The sequence below is a fragment of the Loxodonta africana genome, chromosome 12, assembly GCF_030014295.1.
Source record: "Loxodonta africana isolate mLoxAfr1 chromosome 12, mLoxAfr1.hap2, whole genome shotgun sequence".
Taxonomy (NCBI): Eukaryota; Metazoa; Chordata; class Mammalia; order Proboscidea; family Elephantidae; genus Loxodonta; species Loxodonta africana.
Genome location: NC_087353.1, coordinates 94,709,255 through 94,728,635, shown reverse-complemented (window position 1 = coordinate 94,728,635; position 19,381 = coordinate 94,709,255). Strand labels below are relative to the sequence as shown.

The 19,381-nt window shown below is 44.2% G+C and overlaps 1 protein-coding gene across 1 annotated transcript in view; it reads right to left on the bottom strand.

Annotated features, from left to right (window-relative positions):
• Positions 1-19,381, bottom strand: part of SDK1 (sidekick cell adhesion molecule 1) — a 363,835-nt gene that overhangs the window by 202,553 nt on the left and 141,901 nt on the right. The window contains exons 16-17 of the mRNA XM_064295981.1: positions 14,063-14,254; positions 8,667-8,788 (exon numbers count right to left, since the gene is read on the bottom strand). Coding sequence (XP_064152051.1) covers positions 8,667-8,788; positions 14,063-14,254 — 314 coding nt within the window. The remainder of the gene's footprint in view (positions 1-8,666; positions 8,789-14,062; positions 14,255-19,381) is intronic.

The following is a 19,381-nucleotide window of genomic DNA, read 5'->3' as shown; positions in this document are numbered from 1 at the left end:
TCAGTACTGTTGGCTGTTGATCATACGCTACCTCCTGAAATGTGTAAAGGTTGGCCAATTCTTTTTGGTACAGTGACTCTGTGTATTCCGTTTGTTTCCTGCATCGTTCAATATTTTGCCCACAGAATCCCTTGGTACTGCAACTCGAGGCTTGATTTCTTTCTTCAGTTCTTTTAGCTTGAGAAATGCCAAGCATGTTCTTCCCTTTTGGTTTTCTAACTCCAGGTCTTTGCACATTTCATTGTAATAGTTTACTTTGTCTTCTCGAGTTTCCCTTTGAAATCTCCAGTTAAGTTCTTTTACGTCATCATTTCTTTCTTTTGCTTTAGCTGCACTGGGTCTGGGTGGGCTCTACTTTGAAGAGCAAGCTTCAGAGTCTCTTTTGACATTCATTTTGTTTTTTTCTTTATTTCCTGTCTTTTTAATGACCTTTTGCTTTCTTCATGTATGATGATGTTGATGTCATCCCGTAACTCGTTTGGTCTTCGTTGATTAGTGTTCAATGTGTCAAATCTATTCTTGAGATGGTCTCTAAATTCAGGTGATACACTCAAGGTCGTACTTGGGCTCTCGTGGACTTGTTTTAATTTTCTTCACTTCAACTTGAACTTGCATATAAGCAGTTAAGGGTCTGTTCCAAGTCAGCCCCTGGCCTTGCTCTAACTGATGATATTAAGCTTCTCCATCGTCTCATTCCACAGATGTAATCAATTTGATTCCTGTGTATTCCAGCCCAGGAGGTCCACGTGTATACTCACCATTTATGTTGTTGAAAAAGGTATATGCAATGAATAAGTCATTGGTCTTGTAAAATTCTATCATGTGATCTGCATTGTTTCTATCACCAAGGCCATATTTTTCAAATACCGATCCTTCTTTGTTTTCAACTTTTGTATTCCAATCACCAATAAGTGAAGACACTTTTGATAAATTTCAGGCTGTAGAAGTTGGTAAAAACCTTTAATTTCTTCATCCTTGGCATTTTTTTTTTTTTTAGTGGCATTAGTGGTTGGTGTATAAATGTGAATAATAGTTGTATTAGCTGGTCTTCCTTGTAGGCGTATAGATATTATCCTATCACTGAAAGCATTTACTTCTGAATAGATCCTGAATGTTCTGTGTGACAGCGAATGTGACCCCATTTCTCTTCAATCTGTCATCCCCAGCGTAGTAGACCATACGATTGTCTGATTCAAAATGACAAATATCAGTCCATTTCAGTTCACTAATGCCTAGGATATCAATGTTTATGTGTTCCGTTTCATTTTTGACGATTTCCAATTTTCCTAGATTTATACTTCATACATTCCACGTTCCAATGATTCATGGATGTTTGCAGCTGTTTCTTCTCATTTGAGTTGTGCCACATCAGCAAATGAAGGTCTTGAAAGTTTTACTCTATCCATGTCATTCAGGTTGACTCTAATTTAAGGGGGCAGTTCTTCCCCAATCATTTTTTGAGTGTCTTCCAACCTGGTGGGTTCATCTTCCACCACTATATCAGACAAGGTTCTGCTGCTATGTATGAGGTTTTCACTGGCCAGTTTTTTCCTGAGTAGACCACCAGATCCTTTTTCCGACTCTGTCTTAGTCTGGAAGCTCTGCTGAACCTTGTCAGGTTGTATTTGAAATATTGGTGGCATAGCTTCCAGCATCACAGCAACACGCAAGCTACCACAGTATGACAAACTGACAGATGAGTGGTGGATATATCTATATCTATATATCTATATTGGAAACCCTGGTGGCGTAGTGGTTAAGTGCTACGGCTGCTAACCAAGAGGTCAGCAGTTCAAATCCAACAGGCACTCCTTGGAAACTCTATGGCGCAGTTCTACTCTGTCCTATAGGGTTGCTATGAGTCGGAATCCACCCAATGGCAGCGGGTTTTTTGGATATATCTATATCTGTATCATCTATATATATGCTTATATCATGCATAAGAGAGAAAAAAAGGATACTCCAAAAGCCTAATAAATATGGTTCTCTACAGGGGAGAGAGGCAACATGGTACGAGGACAGAGATGAACATGAAGCTCATCTGAATATACCTTGTTTTATAGCTTTCTCTTTGAGATCATGTAAGTCAGCTACACATTAAAAAAATAAATTTAAAATGTTTAAATTTTTTAAAAGTAAAAAAAAAAATTAAAGCAATCCCTAAATATTGAAGTAACAAAGCAAAACAAAAAATCCTGAAATGAATGAGTCTAATTCTGTAACAAGTTGTTGACATAAGCACAGAGAGAAAGAAATTATTTTTCCTGACTTTAGAACCCAGTGTTTTGACTGAACACCCATAGTGTACTGTATCCCAAGAACAAATAGTTATAAAGGAAAGTTTAATTTTATTCAGTAGTGCTATTGTTAGTAGTATCATTGACATTATAATTCGGAAATTATACAATAAAAAACACAAAGATAATAAGTAATTATGTTAATGTTTCTAGAAAACACAATTTTAGTGTAAGAAAAAGATATTTAAAATATAAATTCTAAGAAAGTCATCTTAAATTTGAATTGCAAATATCAGTATGAACTTACAAGGTTTCAAAAAACATGTATTTCTGCCTACCATAAAGGTCTAGAAGGAAGGCCACCCAGTAGCAACGAGCACTCCACCCTCAGCCCTGGTGCCCATATTGTGGTCCTTAACTACCATTTCACACAAAATGAGCCCCTTGAAGGAATGGCTTAATCTGGGACTGGAGCAGGACATACAAGGTGATCCGAGGACATCCTGGTTGGATCAGAAAGCAGAGGCCTCCTGATACTAATATACCATACCAGAACCAAACCCGTTGCCATGGTCTTGATTCTGACTCATAGTTACCCTATAGGACAGAGGAGAACTGCCCCATAGGGTTTCCAAGGAGCAGCTGGTGGGTTTGAACTGCTGACCTTTTGGTGAACGGCTGTAGCTTTTAACCACTGCACCACCAGGGCTCCAAGACTAATATAGTCATATTCAAAGACCAAGAACATGAAGGGTTATCCACCGACCAAAGATGGACTAATCTTAGGTTTAAAAAGAATAATGATGGCAGGTGATTAAAGCACACTGAATATATAAAAACCTGTGCTTTCATGATACTCAGGAAAGGAGAGAGAGAGAAAGAACGAATGAAAGAAAGAAGGAAAGAAAGTGGAAAAAACCCTTTTTAACACTGAGAATAACTAAGGGGCCAACCCCTTATTCTGAAACTTGGTAGTTAAAGGAAAAGAATTAAGCATTTATCCTGCCTTCTTGTATGATTATTGTTACGTATTGAGTTGTGTCCCCCCAAATATGTGTTGGAATCATAACCTCCTGTGATGTAATCTCATTTGGGAATAGGGTTTTCTTTGTTATGTTAATGAGGCCATACCAGTCTTAAACCTAAGGACTTTTGAGATGTAAAAAGAACAGATTATCTTAGGCACAGAGAAGCAAGTACAAACAAACGAGGGTAGATACACAACACATGGAGATCGCCAAGAAACCAAGGAACACTGGGACTACAGAAACTGAAAGAGATCTTCCCCCAGAGCCCAGAGAGAAAGATAGCCTTCCCCTAGAGCCAATGCCCTGAATTCAGACTTTAAGCCTCCTAAACCATTTCTGTTGTAGCAGCACTACATAACTAAGAAACTAAGACAATTATATTTTGGGGTATTTTTTAGTTTAAATAGCCTTAAAAGAGCCCTGGTGGTACAGTGGTTAAACACTCAGTAGCTAACCAAAAGGTTGGGGGTATGAACCCAGCAGCCTCTCCATGGGAGAAAGATGTGGCTGGCTGTCTGCACCAGTAAAGATTACAGCCTTGGAAACCCTATGGGGCAGTTCCGCTCTGTCCTATAGGGTCACTATGAGTCAGAATCAACTTGGTGGCGATGGGTTTGGGTTTGGAAATAGCCTTAGTTGATGAGGGGAAGTCCTTCTTCTCAGAGATCTAGCTACTAAATGAGAAAAGACAGGTAGAATTAGAAAATGACCGTTTTGAATATCCTTTAATAATGAATTCAGGCAAAGATCACCAGTTGATGAAATTATATAAAAGGCTGCTGGGGGAGTTAATGAGGTAGGGATTGGGCTGTTACCGCCTGTGCCCGTGGTTCAATCTTATCAACTCTGAGGAGGGGGCAACCAGACATCATGAATCCCTGCTGTATTCCAAGTATACACCCTCCTTGTGAAACATTCTAAGGAGCCCTGGTGGTGCAATGGTTAAGTGCTCAGCTGCTAACATAAAGTTTGGTAATTTGAACTCACCAGCCGCTCCACAGGAGACAGGCCTGGCAACCTGCTTTCAAAAAGATTACAGCCCAGGAAACACTATGGGCAGTTCTACTGTGTCACACGGGGTCACTATGAGTCAGAATCAACTTGACAGCACCCAACGACAACACAACATGAAAATAATAAAAGAAAAAATAAAGGAAAAAAGTGGAACGTGAATCCAATCAAGCTTCAGAAATGAACTTCCGGTTTACAGGGAGAGGTAAATGACACCACAAGGAAGTAAATGGCTACATCTCAAACAAAGGACACCCTACAGGACAACTGACTAGGTTTGTCAATAAGGTAATGGTTTTGGGGAAAAGAGGGCAGAGGAATTTCTTTAGATTAAAAGACATTTAACACATAGTACAGAAAGCAGAACCTTGGTTGCCTAGTGATGGGGAGGGGGTTGGTAGGGAGGAGGGATAGGAATGGAATACAAAGGGGCACAAGGAAACGTTTCAGGGTGGTGGGTGTGTCCATTATCTTGACTGTGGTGATGGCGTCACAGGTATATATATATATATATATATATATATGAATATATAAATAAACACTTATCAAATTGTACACTTTAAACACGTATAGTTTATTGTATGTCAGTTATACCTTAACAAAAATGTTTAATTTTTTTTTAAGAATTAAGGGACACGACAACAAAATGCATAGTGTCAACCTTATTCAGATCCTGTTTTGACCAAAACAATAGTTTCAAAAAAAATTTTTGAGAAAATTGGTGAAATTTGAATAGTAGATGATATTAAAGAATTATTATTGATCTCACCAGGATTGATAAGGGCATTATAATTATGACAGAACATATATGTTAATGTAAAGTTTTTACTGAAGTAAAACATATAAAATATAGAAAAGTGCATAAACCACATCTATGCAAAATGAACACAAGTAAATGACCAGTGTTCCATCAAGAAAGAACACTCCTAGCGCTCCAGAGCCCCGCTGCGCCCCTCCTGGTAACCATCTCCCCCAGCGGTGACCATAAACCCCAAGGGAACCCGTGTTCTAACAACGAAGATGACTTTTTCTTGTTGTGAAACTTTATATCGATGAGATCACACAGTATATACTCAGACTATGAGTCTGGCTTCTTCTGCTCAGCATGCTCAGGAAACGCGTTCATATTGTTTTGTGGATGTATGTATAAGAGACGCATGCTGAAGTATGTACGGGTAAGATGATAAATGGACTGAGATATGCTTTAAAATACATCAGCAACAATAAAGCCAGCTGCCATGAAGTTGGCTCTGTCTCATGGGTGTCAGAGTAGAACTATGCTCCATAAGGTTTTCAAAGGCTGGTCTTTTGGAAGTAGATTGCCAGGCTTTTCTTTTGAGGTGCCTCTGGGTGCATTCAAACTGCTAATCTTTGGGTTAGCAGCCGAGTATGTTTGTACCACCCAGGGACTCTGCAACAATAAAAGGAGGGGATAAATAAATGTGACAAAATCGTGGTAATTGTTGAATCTGGGTAGTGGGTATATGGGAGTCCATTATATTATTCTCTTTCCTTTAGAATATGTTTTAAAGTTTTTATACTAAAAACATAAAGAAACCACTTGTTCAACAGAAGCACAGGGCAAATATGTTGTGAAACATACAGTGAGCTATGTGTCCACCACATCATTTCCCCTTCTTGGGCACACAAGAAAATGCTCCGCAGCCTCCCTTGTAGCTAACTTGGAATCATGTGATTAAGTTCTGGAAAACAGAACATTGGCAGAAGTAGCCTAATCCACTTCTGGGCTTGGCCCTAGAAGCACAAAATAAAGCTCCAGTATGTTTGGCCACAAAGATTTTGGCATCTCTGTTACTGTAGCAGAACTTGCCCAGCCTGACTAATACCCAATTCCAAAGCTTGCAGAGAACACTGCAACACTGATGCTCATTGTTGTTGTTGTGCACCATGGAGTCGACCCCAACACATAGCGACCCCATGTGAGAGAGCAGAACCAGCCTGTAGGGTTTTCTAGGCCATAATCTTTACGAAAGCAGATCACCAGGTCTTTTTTCCTGTGGAGCTGCTGCTGGATTCGAACCACTGACCTTCTGGTTAGCAGTGAAGCACTTAACTATTGCACCACCAGGGCTCCTTTGATGTTCATCACTATTTGATGCTCAGTTATAACTTAATCTAACAACACCAAAACCAACAAAAATCAAACTCGTTGCCATAAAGTCAATTCTGACCAGCAATCCTATCAAATGCTCTGCATTCCTTACAGGAGTTACTTGCTCCAGCTACTTCTGCCCCTGATGGACTTTAAGATGTTAGGCTTGATTTTCATGAAGTATCATGGTTTTTCTTTTGTATTTTCTTTTAAGGGTTTTAAAGTTTGCTTTTGTCATTTTGGTTTCCATTCACTTGGAATTTAATGTTTAACAGGAGGTAGGAGTACATTATAATCATAAGGAGCCCAAAAGGTTTGTGGTTCAAATCCACCCAGCAGCTCCAAAGGAGAAAGACCTGGCAATCTGCTTCTGTAAAGATTACAGCCTGGAAATCCCTATGGGGCAGTTCTACTCTGTCACGTGGGGTCGCCACGAGTCAGAATTAACTTGAAGGCGCCCGACAACAATAGGGATATGTTATTTTTTCTAAATAAATAACTGTTCCAGTCCCACTTATTGACCAGTCCCATCTAGATGGCCGACAATTGCAGAATCTTGTACTGATTCCAAGAAACATTTACGAAATGAAACTCTTAAAGATGTGTACAGAATTTGTTCCCTAATTTATAGTCAATTTCCAAAGGGCAAATTGTCTTACAATATAGGACAAGCACAGTCATGAAAATCACCAGGATTTTACTACAGCCAATAACTACTTTGGGACTTTACTAGTTCTCATAATTTGACCCTTCATCTGTTTTCCTCCCACTTTTATTAGGACATAGACTAAGGCTGACTGCGGCATTCACCAACGCCAGTGTGGTTCTACTCGAATACAACCCTAAAACCTCTAGTGGCTTGCTACTACATTTTAAGCCAGATCTGACAGGCTGGCTGTTCAAGTCTACCCAGAGGCACCTGGAAAGAAAGTCCTAGCCCTCTAGTTTGGAAAGATTAGCCATTGCAAACCCTACAGAGCAAAGATCTACTCCGACACACATAGGGTCACCAGGAGTAGGAGCTGACTCAAAGTGCCTACGGGCTATTCTCTCGGGTCCTGTGTGATCTACCCAGCGCTTTCTCCAAACTCACGCCCTACCACTCCTTCTGACACTCACTTTATTCCAGCCACCCAGGCCTCTGTGCTGCTCCTCAGATAGGATGGACATGCTCCTTTCCCAGCGGCTTGAGGTTCTTTCCTCCAAGAGAGAACTTTTCTCCACTGCTACATCCTTCCTGCGGAACTCTAGTCACGCAGTGGTTAAGAGCTCGGCTGCTAACCAAAAGGTTGGCAGTTAAGTCCACTAGCTGCTCCTTAACAACCTTATGGGGCAACTCTACTCTCTCCTATAGGGTCATTATGAGTCGGAATTGACTTGATGGCAAGGGGTTTTTTTTTGGGGGGGGTTGTATCTTCCATGGAGCTTTTGTGGCACGATGGTTAAGCATTCGGCTACTAACCAAAAGATTGATGGTTTGAATTCACCCAGTGGCTCCACAGGAGAAAGACTTGGTGATCTGTTCCCATAAACATTACAGTCAAGAAAATCCTGTGGAGGGACTTCTACTCTGTCACATGGGGTCGCTACGAGTAAGAACCGAGTCAATGGCACCCAACAACAACATATGCCTCATGGGTAAAACAGGAATACTGCTCCATAAATACTGCTCAATGAATAATATTCTATGATAGATAAGTTGTACCAAACAATTAAGCCTATATTTGGTAGTTAATTGTGATATATAATTAAAAACAAAATAAAACAAAACTCCTCAATCTACTGTGCTATAGAACCTTGGGTGTTTTGTACCACAATTTGAATTTTAACTCCTGTTATCACTTCTGCTACCATCCAATAAGATCCTTGTCTAACATCCTCTTGTTTTTTCCTGCGTTTCATGTCTTGTCTCTAAATGAAAGAAACAAAACAGCGAGTCGACTCCAATTCATGGTGCCTCCCATGTGTGTGAAAGTAGAACTGTGCTTCTCAGGGTTTTCTTGGCTATAATCCTTATGGAACTAGATCAACAGGCCTTTCTTCTGTGGTGCCACTAGGTGGATTCAAATCACCAACCTTTACATTAGTAGTCGAGCACTTAACTATGTGCGCCACCCAGTGACATTTCCTCCAAACACTTTCATTCCCTAAACCACCCTGGGTTGGCTTTAGCTATTGATTCTCATTTTGCAAAAGCATCACTCAACTGTCCCCCAAGTCCAGGTCCAAATAGTACCCTTTGGAAACTCCAACTCCCTGTTTTAATGGGACACATACCTGTCCCTCCACGATCCATCTGGAGATGGAAGTCTTCCCATCATAGCCAGGTCGGAACTGAAGAGTGGCAGAGCGAGGGCTGATGTTGGAAATGACCAGATTGGATGGGGCACCAGGGAGTTCTAGAGAGAAATGGGAGAGAAGTAGAGACTGAAATTCAGTCACAACTTAGGAAGTGTATCCAACATGTGTAAGTCAACAGTTTCAAGATGGCTTTATAACCAAAAAAAGGGTTTGTTTTCAAAACCATGCAGGTGAAAAGCATAGACCGCTTCCCCAGCAACATCTTCGCAGCATGATTTATACTTTAATGGGGTCATCCCAAGCTCCATGCCTGTGAAGGGGCATTAGGGAGCATGGTATTAATGTGATCTCCTATCACGCCCCATTCGTCTCTGTACATGTTGCTGTTATTGGGTGTCATCTAATCGATTTCTATTCATAGTGACCCCATGTGACAGAGTAGAACTGCCTCAAAGGGGACTCTAGGCTGTAATCTTTAGGGGAACAGATAGCCAGTGTTTCTCTCCCACAGAGCCACTGGGTCGCTTTTGGTTAAGCAGCAAGCGATTAACCACTGTACCTGCAAGATTCCTTATCTCTGTCCAAACCAAACCTGTTGTCCTTGAGTCAATTCTGACTCATAGTGATTCTACAGGACAGAGCAGAACTGCCCCATAGGGTTTCCAAGTCTGTAATCTTTATGGAAGCAGATTACCACACTTTCTCCCCAGAGCGGCTGATGGGTTTAAACCACTGACCTTTTGATTAGCAGCTAAGTGCTTAACCACTGTACCACCAGGACTCCTTAGCTCAGTAATAAGTAGATGTTTGTTGAATACAGAAAAGAATGAATGAATGGAATTCTTCCTGGCTCCTAAAACAACACAAAGAATGGAATCCCTATCCTCCCTTTGGTAATCACCTCAGTGCCTTGAGAATGAGAATGGGGAAAGGTGGGCGGATGCGAGGAGGACATGCCTACATATGGCTTCTAGACAGCCTGACATGGGTAGGTGTTCAGGTCTTGAGCCCCTAGGCTTCCTGGGTCTCGTTTCCCAGACAACCAGATTTAGATGAAAGCACAGAACTCTTCCCACTCGCTGTGTTCAGTTACTCTGGCAACTAGATGGGAAGGTGGGTGCTGAAAAGGCTTTGTCATCTAAGGTCATCTATGGATGATGCCTCTGTGTGGAACAGATATGTTGGGTAGGAAGCTCCCCCAACAGGCTAATCCACTCTGAAGAGAAGCATTGTGAGTTCAAAGGGAGAGCCTTTACAATATTGTGTAATGTCATCACTATTATTATTGTAACAGGATATAATGAAGGGAAAAAAACAAACCAAACCAAGCCATTGCCGTCGAGTTGATTCCGACTCATAGTGACCCTACAGGACAGAGTAGAACTTCCCCACAGAGTATCCAAGGAGCAGCTGATGGATTTGAACTGCTGATCTTTTGGTTAGCAGCCGAGCTAACCAAACTACTGTGCCACCAGGGCTCGATAATGAAGGAAAGAACACGTATTCAAGCTACAGAAGATGTTTCTAGGCGGTATTTCTCTGCAGAATGGTTTCCTACTTTGTCATTGCTTGGGACATTTAAAGCTAGGTCTTGCACAGGGACAATGCAACCACTCTGGCGATCAATTGGTACTGGCACAGGCAAGGTCTCTAGGAACTCAAGGGCTCTTTTCTCATCTTGTGAAATGAATCTGAAGTAGAAAATGTCTAAGTTGAAGGACAAGTGACTCTTTCCTTCCTCTTTCTCGGCTCTTTGGAGTCTTAACACGGCTCTCTAGTCATTCATGGACGTAGCCGTCAAGCACAGCAAACAGGATACAGTCCCCCCAAAATGAGCAGCATCACGTGGTTTTGCTTCCAGCCAATTATGTAGAATGATCGGGGGTGTTGGGGTCAGTCTCCAGGTGCAGGTGACCAGGCCTGTAAGTGAAGTGATGGCAATGCCTTCGCCTTCCTTCACCTGGGCTGCCAGGGTTTACTCAACACAGCGGGGCTCACCACTCACAATCCCAGGGGTATGGCCAGTGAGGCTGGGATGCCCAGGTATGATGAAGGTTAGCTAGCTCATTTCCCTGCCCTGCTGGAAAGTGCCTGAACCATCCAGGAAAAACCCGGTAGTTCACACACAGAGTGCTTCTGATGCCACCCCAGTCATCCTGTGTAAGCCATTTTTCACAAGTTAAACAATATGCCACTATCATCATCATCACTGTTAGCATGATATTAACCCTATTTTAAACGTGCGCTTTGGGGACTGCTTTAACTACTTTATACACATGCTATTTACCAGGACTAGGAGTGACGTAGTGGTTCAGTGCTACGGCTGCTAACCAAAGGGTTGGCAGTTTGAATCCACCAGGCGCTCCTTGGAAACTCTATGGGGCAGTTCTACTCTGTCCTTTAGGGTCGCTATGAGTCGGAATCGACTCGACAGCACTGGGTTTGGTTTTGGTTTTTTTAGGAGTCCTATGGTACAGTGTCTAAGGGCTAACCTGCCAACCCAAAGGTGCGTGATTTGAATCCACCAGCGGCTGAGCAGGAGAAAGATCTGGCCATCTGCTCCGTCAGGATGACAGGCTAGAAATCTGTGTGAGGCAGCTCTACTCTGTCACATGGGGTCGCTGTGAGTTGGAATCGACTTGGCACACAACAACATTTACTGGGAACTGGCTACTTTTGTGAAATCTACGGTGAACCGTTCTCTAAGTCGAAGACTTCTTTCTCTAAAAAAACCCTAAAATTTTATTTTGCAAATGCGTTAAAGAAAAAAAAAATACTGCATTGTCTTACAGCAAAGGTTCTCAAAGTGCTGATCTACAGCAGGCAGGGGCAGTATCCTCCCCCAGCTGGCTCCAAGTGCAAATTGCACAGCCCCCCCCAAAAAAAACAACAGCCCCAGGCTAACCCTTAATTAGAACCTGGGGGCGGGGCCCAGCAATCTGTTTTCCAGCGAGCCCTCTGTGATTCTGACCTAAGCTCTGTGCAAGGATGCAGCTTTGGAGTGAGGAGGATGGCGGGTATTTATCTCTGGAGATAGAAAGATGTGCTCTTGGAACACTGTGAGGCCAGGCTCCTCCTGCTGATGGCTCAGTTATACACTGGGAGTACCTGGGTGGTGCAAATGGTTAAAGCGCTAGGCTGTGAACCGAAAGGTTGGAGGTTTGAGTCCACCCAGAGGCGCTTTGGAAGAAAGGCCTGGTGATCTATTTCTGAAAAAAATCATGGTGACACACGTGGGGTCCCCATGAGCCAGAGTCCACTCCACGGCAACTGGTTTAGCAAGTACCATCGGAGGTCCCACTGCTCAGAGCACAGGGAGCATCCCCCCGCCCCATTCTCCTTCTTTGCCAGCCACAGCCCACCTGGTGAAGGATTGCTGAGCGAGCTCATTTAACCTTGGACCCAGAAGAGGTAAGGAATGGTGAGCACATTCATTCCTGTGGGGATCTGTTATTTTTTACTCCTTATGTTTCATTTGAGTCCTCTTCAGCGCATGCACGCCATCCTCTCAAGAAGATGATCAGGTTATAAAAACTGAACTGGATGGGGAGTTCTGTGTGGGCATAAATTCTGGTTTCAAACAGGCCTTTCAGTCCCCTAAGAACAAAGCCATCATACAAAGGAGCCCTGGTGGCACAATGGTTATGCTCTCAGCTGCCAACCAAAAGGTTGGAGGTTTGAAGCCACCCAACTGCTCTATGGGAGAAAGACCTGGCGATCTGCTCCCATAAAGATTACAGTCTAGAAAACCCTATGGGGCAGCTCTACTCTGTCACATGGGGTCACTATGAGTTGAAATGGACTCCACGGCCCCCAACAATGACTTTTCTCAAAGACCAAAATAAGGGGAATCGACATGTTTTAAATGTCAAAGAGACCTACAACTTTCATTAAAGAATTGAACCCATGACACCTTGCCTTGGAGTTGATTCTGAACTAGTAACCCCACAGCATTTCCTTGAATTCACATGTATTTGTGAATTCCTTAGACAAATGCACTCATTTTAAACAAACTTGAAAATCTGAAAGAAAAAGTTGAGTAGCAGACTTCCCAAGCTGAAATGAGTGTGCTAAGCATTGGGGGAAACACCGTGAATTTCCAAAAGGACCTGGTAACAGGTATTCACGCCCACCTACACTAAACAGCAGCTTCAACAAGAGCAGTTCACTGAGCAGGAGCTCTCTCTTCTCACAGTCAACTTGAATTTCTCTCTCTCCATCCCTTTACCTTTTCTTCTCACCCTCTCCTATGTCTTTTTGTTATCTCAAACACAAATATTTATTGTTTGGTTGCATGCGTGAAGTTTTATGTTGCCTGTTCTTCATTTTAACATGGATATTTCCTAGTTCTCTCCCTCAGAAAAAATTTTTAAGAAGGCTGCATTTTACTTATGGGTGGCCCTTGATTTATGGTTTGCTGGAAGGGCAGGAAGGAGCTCTGGTGACACAATAGTTAAGCGCTTGGCTGCTAACGGAAAGGTTGGCGGTTTGAACCCACCAGCTGCTCTGAGGGAGAAAGACCTGGCTATGTGCTCCCATAAGGATCACAGCCTAGGAAACCCTGTGGAGCAGTTCTACTCTGTCCTATAGGCTCACTGTGAGTCAGAATCGAGTCAACGGCAATGGGTAACAGGAAGGACAGGAAACTCTATACTAGTTTGGAGTCTTGAAGCTTTGAGATCATGGCTCACTGCTAAATCCTAATTTCTCCAGCTTCTCCTTTAGCCCATTTTCACTCATTCACACACTGATGGAAGCACTGTAAAGCCATGATCAAATCCCTTAGCCGTGGAGTTCGGTTTCAACTCATGGCTACCCCATGTGTTCCACAGTAGAATTGTACCATAGGATTTTCCAGGCTGTACAGAAGCAGATCACCAGGCCTTTCTTCTGTGGCACCACTGGATGGGTTTGAACCGCCAACCTTTAGGCCAGTGGTCAAGTGTAAACTATTTGTGCCACCCAGGGAATTTAAGCCATGATCGAATTTAAGCCTGGGCAACACGGGTCAAGCTATATCACTGTCCACCTACCTTTCAAGGGTCTTGTTGTTGTTAGGTATCCTCAAGTAGATTCCAACTCATAGTGACGCCATAGAGTAGAACTGCCCCCGTAGGGTTTCCTAGGTTATAATCTTTATGGGAGCAGATCACCAGGTCTTTCTCCCGTACAGCTGTTGGGTAGGTTTGAACCACCAACCTTACGGTTAGCAGCCGACTGCTTAACCCTTACCCCACAAGGGCTCCTTTCGAGGTTCTTAATAGAAAGCTAACACCTTCTTTTCAAGACACACAAATGCTAGGGCATCTACAGTGTCAGGAATCTCCCAGTGAGAAGCAATAGCAAGACAACTTCCCCATGATTTTACTGACCTGGGGGGACGCCAGAGGAGATGGTGGAGGAGGTCACCAGTCCAGCCCCCACTGCAGTGACAGCCACCACTTCAATGGTATAGGTGGTGAGGGAAGACAGCCCTTTGATTTTGTATTCATGGGTTGTGCTGTTCAGAGTGCGTGCAAGGCGGGAGTCGTTTTTTCCATACACCTCCCAGGAAATCTGATAGCCTAGAAAACGAGAAGAGAAGCATTGGTTTCAAGGCTTCTGGGAGCCTAGAGCGGAGGCTAGATGCCATGTGGTCAGTGGAGACCGGGCACCATGTCACCATCTCTGAGAGGTGGGGCTGCAGCAGGGAGCCCAGTTTGCTCTGTTGAAGGCTGATTAGAACCCATGGTCCTTTGGAATGGCATTCCAAGTCCAAACCCTCCCTCCATGCTCCCGTGGAAATGAGCAGCATGTCTGTACTGCACCAGTGTCACACCACACCTCATTGTCCGTCTGTTCCCTTCAGAGTGGGCTTTCTGAGGACAGAATCTTAAAGATGAGTTTTCTGAGTTGGTTCTCAAGTCTGGCTAGACTTAAAGGCACTAATGACTCTATTCCCAGTAGTAAAGAGGGCACTGTTAATCCATGGCACGACGTGGCAATAGAAATACACAAAATATCACCACCGTTGGATCAAATATTTGTAAGAGACAAGGTTCTGGATGATCATGTATTTGACAGCTGTGAATGTTTCTGTCATGCTGAAAAGTAGAATGAAGCTGGCTGGATGGTTCCACTCTCACCAGACAAAGTGGAGAAAGAATGGGATGAGCTCAGGGCTTCAGAGACCCAGCTCAAGCACTGCATGAAAGACCTGAAAGTTGCTATTTGTGCCCTGAAAGAAAGGCTTATTTCTTAAGAGACAGATTTAAGACACACCCTACACTAATACTACCACATTAACATAGCGAAGAAAACCCATTCCCAAATGGGATTATAACCACGGGTACAGGGATTAAACCTGTTGCCCTCCAGTGGATTCCTGTTCATAGCAACCCTATAGGACAGAGTAGAACTGCCCCACAGGGTCTGCAACGAGTGCCTGGTGGATTCAAACTGCCGACCTTTTGGTTAGCAGTCATAGTGCTTAACCACTACACCACCACGGTTTCCACAGGGGTTAGGACTTACATTACATTTGCATGACCTCCACCTAGTTCCCGGATGGGAAAACGATCCAATGATGACTGCCTACCATGTTCTGTTTAACCTTGTCTTTTCACACTAGGGAAGCATTCCATCAATACTGCCATTTCCATAAGCATATTTTCATTACACAGCGCTCTCATCGGCAGCTTGGTCTTCAGTTACAACTAATTTCCAGAAGCACTTCTACTTTGTCCTGCCAGAAATGATTGATAGAATATTTTTTCATTTTGCAAAGTGCTTTGCCTTAAAAACTTCCTTTTTCCTTGAGTGTGTAAGTTTGGCTTCTGGCTCAGCATCTCCTGTCTTTGAGCCTCCTGTCTTCCTAGTGAAGTGAAGTTTTATTTCCCCTGCGCTTTGCTTAGTCAGGGGGGACCTCACAATCACAATTTATTCATCCTCAGATTCCATTGTGATTTGGACTCTGAGAAAAAAGACCCAACCAGCTCCTGAATCAACCCCCCTTAGAGGGAAACTTATATAATTAGAGAACACTTGAAAGTATCATTTAAAGACTGCCACAGTGATGGAAAGAGCTCGTGGGTCCAAATCAAAGAAAAAGCGCTGAAAATGCTTGCTCTTCCTTCTTTTCAGTCAATAAACTCGGTGACACTGAGGAGCTAGGATGTGTCTTAAACTTCTTCCTCTTCTGATGAAAGTCATAAATATAGTTAGAGACGTGTACTCGCCGGTAAACAGGAATTAGAGGACAGCATCTTGGGACTTATCTTTAATATTTTAGAAAAAAAATTAATGTCAGAACCTGCTCTCTGATTGCTGTCCCTGCGGTTTTCATACAGCCACCAGAAACTTCCATGCATCGGCACTACTAGCTCCCATGCCTGGTGGCCCGGATGGGAACATTATAGGAATAAAGGGTACCAGAAGGGTGGCTGATCACCAAGGGTCTCCAGGGCACATCAGAACTACAATTATGTTAGCTGTGGGCAGGCATGAATGGGCCCCTGTGGGTTTGCTCCAGCCTAGTGGGTTAGCGGCAGCCTCGTGGGTTACCAAACCCAGGCTTCCAGCGGCTTCTCAACCCTAACCTTTTTCTTCTGTACCGAGCTTATACAGGCAGACCACAGAGTCTGACCCCTCATCACGGCCCTTCTCCCCACTCCCAGCCCTAACTCTAGATCTCAGAATCTCCCTCCTCATCTGTCGTTGTTAGGTGCCATCATGCTGATTCAGACTCATAGAGAGCCTGTGTGGCAGAGTAGAACGGCCCCATAGGGTTTCCTAGGATGTAATCTTCACAAGATCAGACTGCCAGGTCTTTTCTCTCATGGAGCTGCTGGTGGGTTCACAATGCCAACCTTTTGGTTAGCAGCTGAGGACTTAACGGTTATGCCACCAGGGCTCCCTACCTCGTCATCTGTCCACCCTGATGTCTAGCCCCGCTCATTCTCAATGGACCAGCACTAAAACCACTATGCCCTTCATCACTTCCTCCTTTCTGGATAATTCCGAATGTTGAAAATACAGGCCATCCCCCGATTACAAACGAGTTCCGTTCCTAAGTTTGTCTTTAAGTCGAATTTGTACATAAGTCGGTAACAGTTCAGTACAGTTTGTATCTAATGTCAGTTGTTAAATGTGTATCTTGGTATATAGTATATAGTGTACCTTTTCATGCAAAAAAAAAAAATAAACACTTCCGGATACACTAAAACATCTCTAACATAATAAAGTAATGATAATAACATTTTGATGCACGTCACAAAGTAGCACCTGTTATTATGAACTATTTACCTTGAACTTTTAATATAATAGACTTTAGCGGGGGTTGGTGCATAACTACGAATTGTACATAAGTCTGATGTTGGTAACCAGGGGACTGCCTGTAACTGTACAATTAAAAAAAAAGAAAGCTTCAGGGTGATGAGTGGGAGTATTATTAGACACATAGACAGTATTTCCAATGTTCCTGGTGTTGTTCCCACACTAATTCTTTCCAAGCTCACAACACACCTTTGAAGTTGGAACCATGGCTGTTCCCATTTTACAGAGGAGAAAATCAAGGCCCAGTAAGGTTCATGAACTTGCCAAAGGCCACGGGCTAGAAACTGGAAAAGGCAGGGTTTGCCGGAGGCTGTCTTGCTGCACAGCCCCACCCTCAAACCCTGTGTTATCCTGCTTCCCAGTCCTTCCTTCTACGCCGTCTTCTCCTGGAGGTCTCTCGATGTGCCTGAATAAACCTGACCTTGGTAGGTCACGTCCGGTGAAACCTCTCAATAACTGTCTATGCACGAAGTCAAGGTGTGCTCTGAACGTCCGTGAAGAGTAAACCCATTGCTGCTGAGTTGATTCCGACTCACAGCAATTCCCCGTGCGCAGGGTAGAACTGCGCTCCCCAGGGTTTTCACGGCTGGGACCCTTTGGAAGTAGGTTGCCAGGCCTTTCTTCTGGGGCACTTCTGAGTGGGCTTGAACTGCAACCTTCTGGTTAGTAGTCAAGTGCTTAGGCTTCATTTAATGTTACAACCTGGTCTGTCAGACAATTTTGTTTTTTTCAGAGACCATTCTCCATCAAAATGGACTATAGCACAGCATCTTGTTCATCCTGTCAACCTGGAGCAGGAACTCAGCAGTTCCAGCATCTTTAGTAAGAGCAGGATTGCAAGGATTCATTCGTGTCAGCACTGATAACACGGTGTGCTAATATTGTTATGGATATGCACGGAAAACAAGTGGGTAACAGAGGAGCCAATCTACTCAGGCAAGGTTCAAGGAAAACGGCTGAGAAGATGAGAAGACAGGAGGGGAAGGGAGGGGAGGAGAGTGGAGAAAGGCAAGAAAAAGCAGGGCTCAGCTCTGGGGCACACACATGAAGGGTGGGAGCTGTGGGTGATGAGGCCTCGACCACACAGCTTCTCCAGGGCTGGGCACGGAGGGCTCACGCCCCGGCAGTGGACATTTCTCCTGGCCTGTGTGGTGGTGGTGGTATGTCCCAGGGAGGAGAGGGCTGGGAGCCAGGAGCCAGGTGCTCCCTCCATCCTATTGGCTCCTGGCGGTTGCCTAACGGAGACTAACGACCGAAGGCGCTTCAGAAATAATTTTCTGTTGATCTGAAGTAAATTCTCTACCCGAGAGCAGTACGTCCAATCACAAACTGTCTGTCTACATCGTGGCCCTCATAAATCAGAGTTTTTGAAGGGAGAGTGGAAGACACTGGAATTTACAGGGGCAGCGCAGTCGGCAATTTCCTGGGCCTCTGCCGCCCCTGCCCAGTGCTCCCCTCTCCTCCCAGGGCCCGAATTAAAATGACGGCAGGCATGGGGGTGCTAACTATGGACGAAGCTGATGAAGTAGTGGTTCCCACAGGGTGTTTAGGCTAGGAAGCCACACAGTGGAAGGTGCCCAGCCATTAAGCAGTTATCCCAACAGATGCCCCTAACAGGGGCGCTTGCATTAACAGGAGTCTTCAAAAGGGTCCTGGGGGTGACATCAGCACCTCCTGCAATGGGCTTTTGGAGGCTAGGGTTGTCTACAAACACAGTGTTTGAAGGTATGAAATGGACCTTCAAGGTGCTACTGACAGGCTCCCTTGGGGACTCCAGTCTGTTTTGGGGATGCCACCCTCCAAAAGCAGAGGAATGGGGTGAAGGAAAACATGATGGAGGGCATGCTGCTCCTTATGGTGGGGAGGTGACAAAGTGCCATCGAGAAAGGACAGAGAAAGAATGGCCACAGGATCCCACCTCTGGGCAAGACAGTTTTCTCTGCTGTGTTTCTTGGGGAGAGAACTTCAGGCACCCACTCAGCCCCTGGGTGACGAAGGCCTTGTCACAGTCTGCACAGAATGGAGAAAGCACAGACCAGAAATGGTGACCCAGGGCTCTGAGGCCCCCAGAGGAACATATAGTCTGTTTCAAGCACTGATCAACCCTTGTTGTCTTCTCCAGTCTCAACCAAACCAGCTGCTATCTAGTCAACTCCAACTCACAGAGGCCCCATCTGTATCAGAGTAGAACTACACTCCACAGGGTTTTCAAAGGCTGATTTTTCAGAAGTAGATTGCCAGGCCTTTCTTCCTAGTCCGGCTTAGTCTAAAAGCCCCGATGAAACCTGTTCAGCATCACACAGCATGCAAGCCTCCACTGACAGAGGGGTGGTGGTTGCGTATGAGGTGTACTGGCCAGGAATCGAACCTGGGAGGCG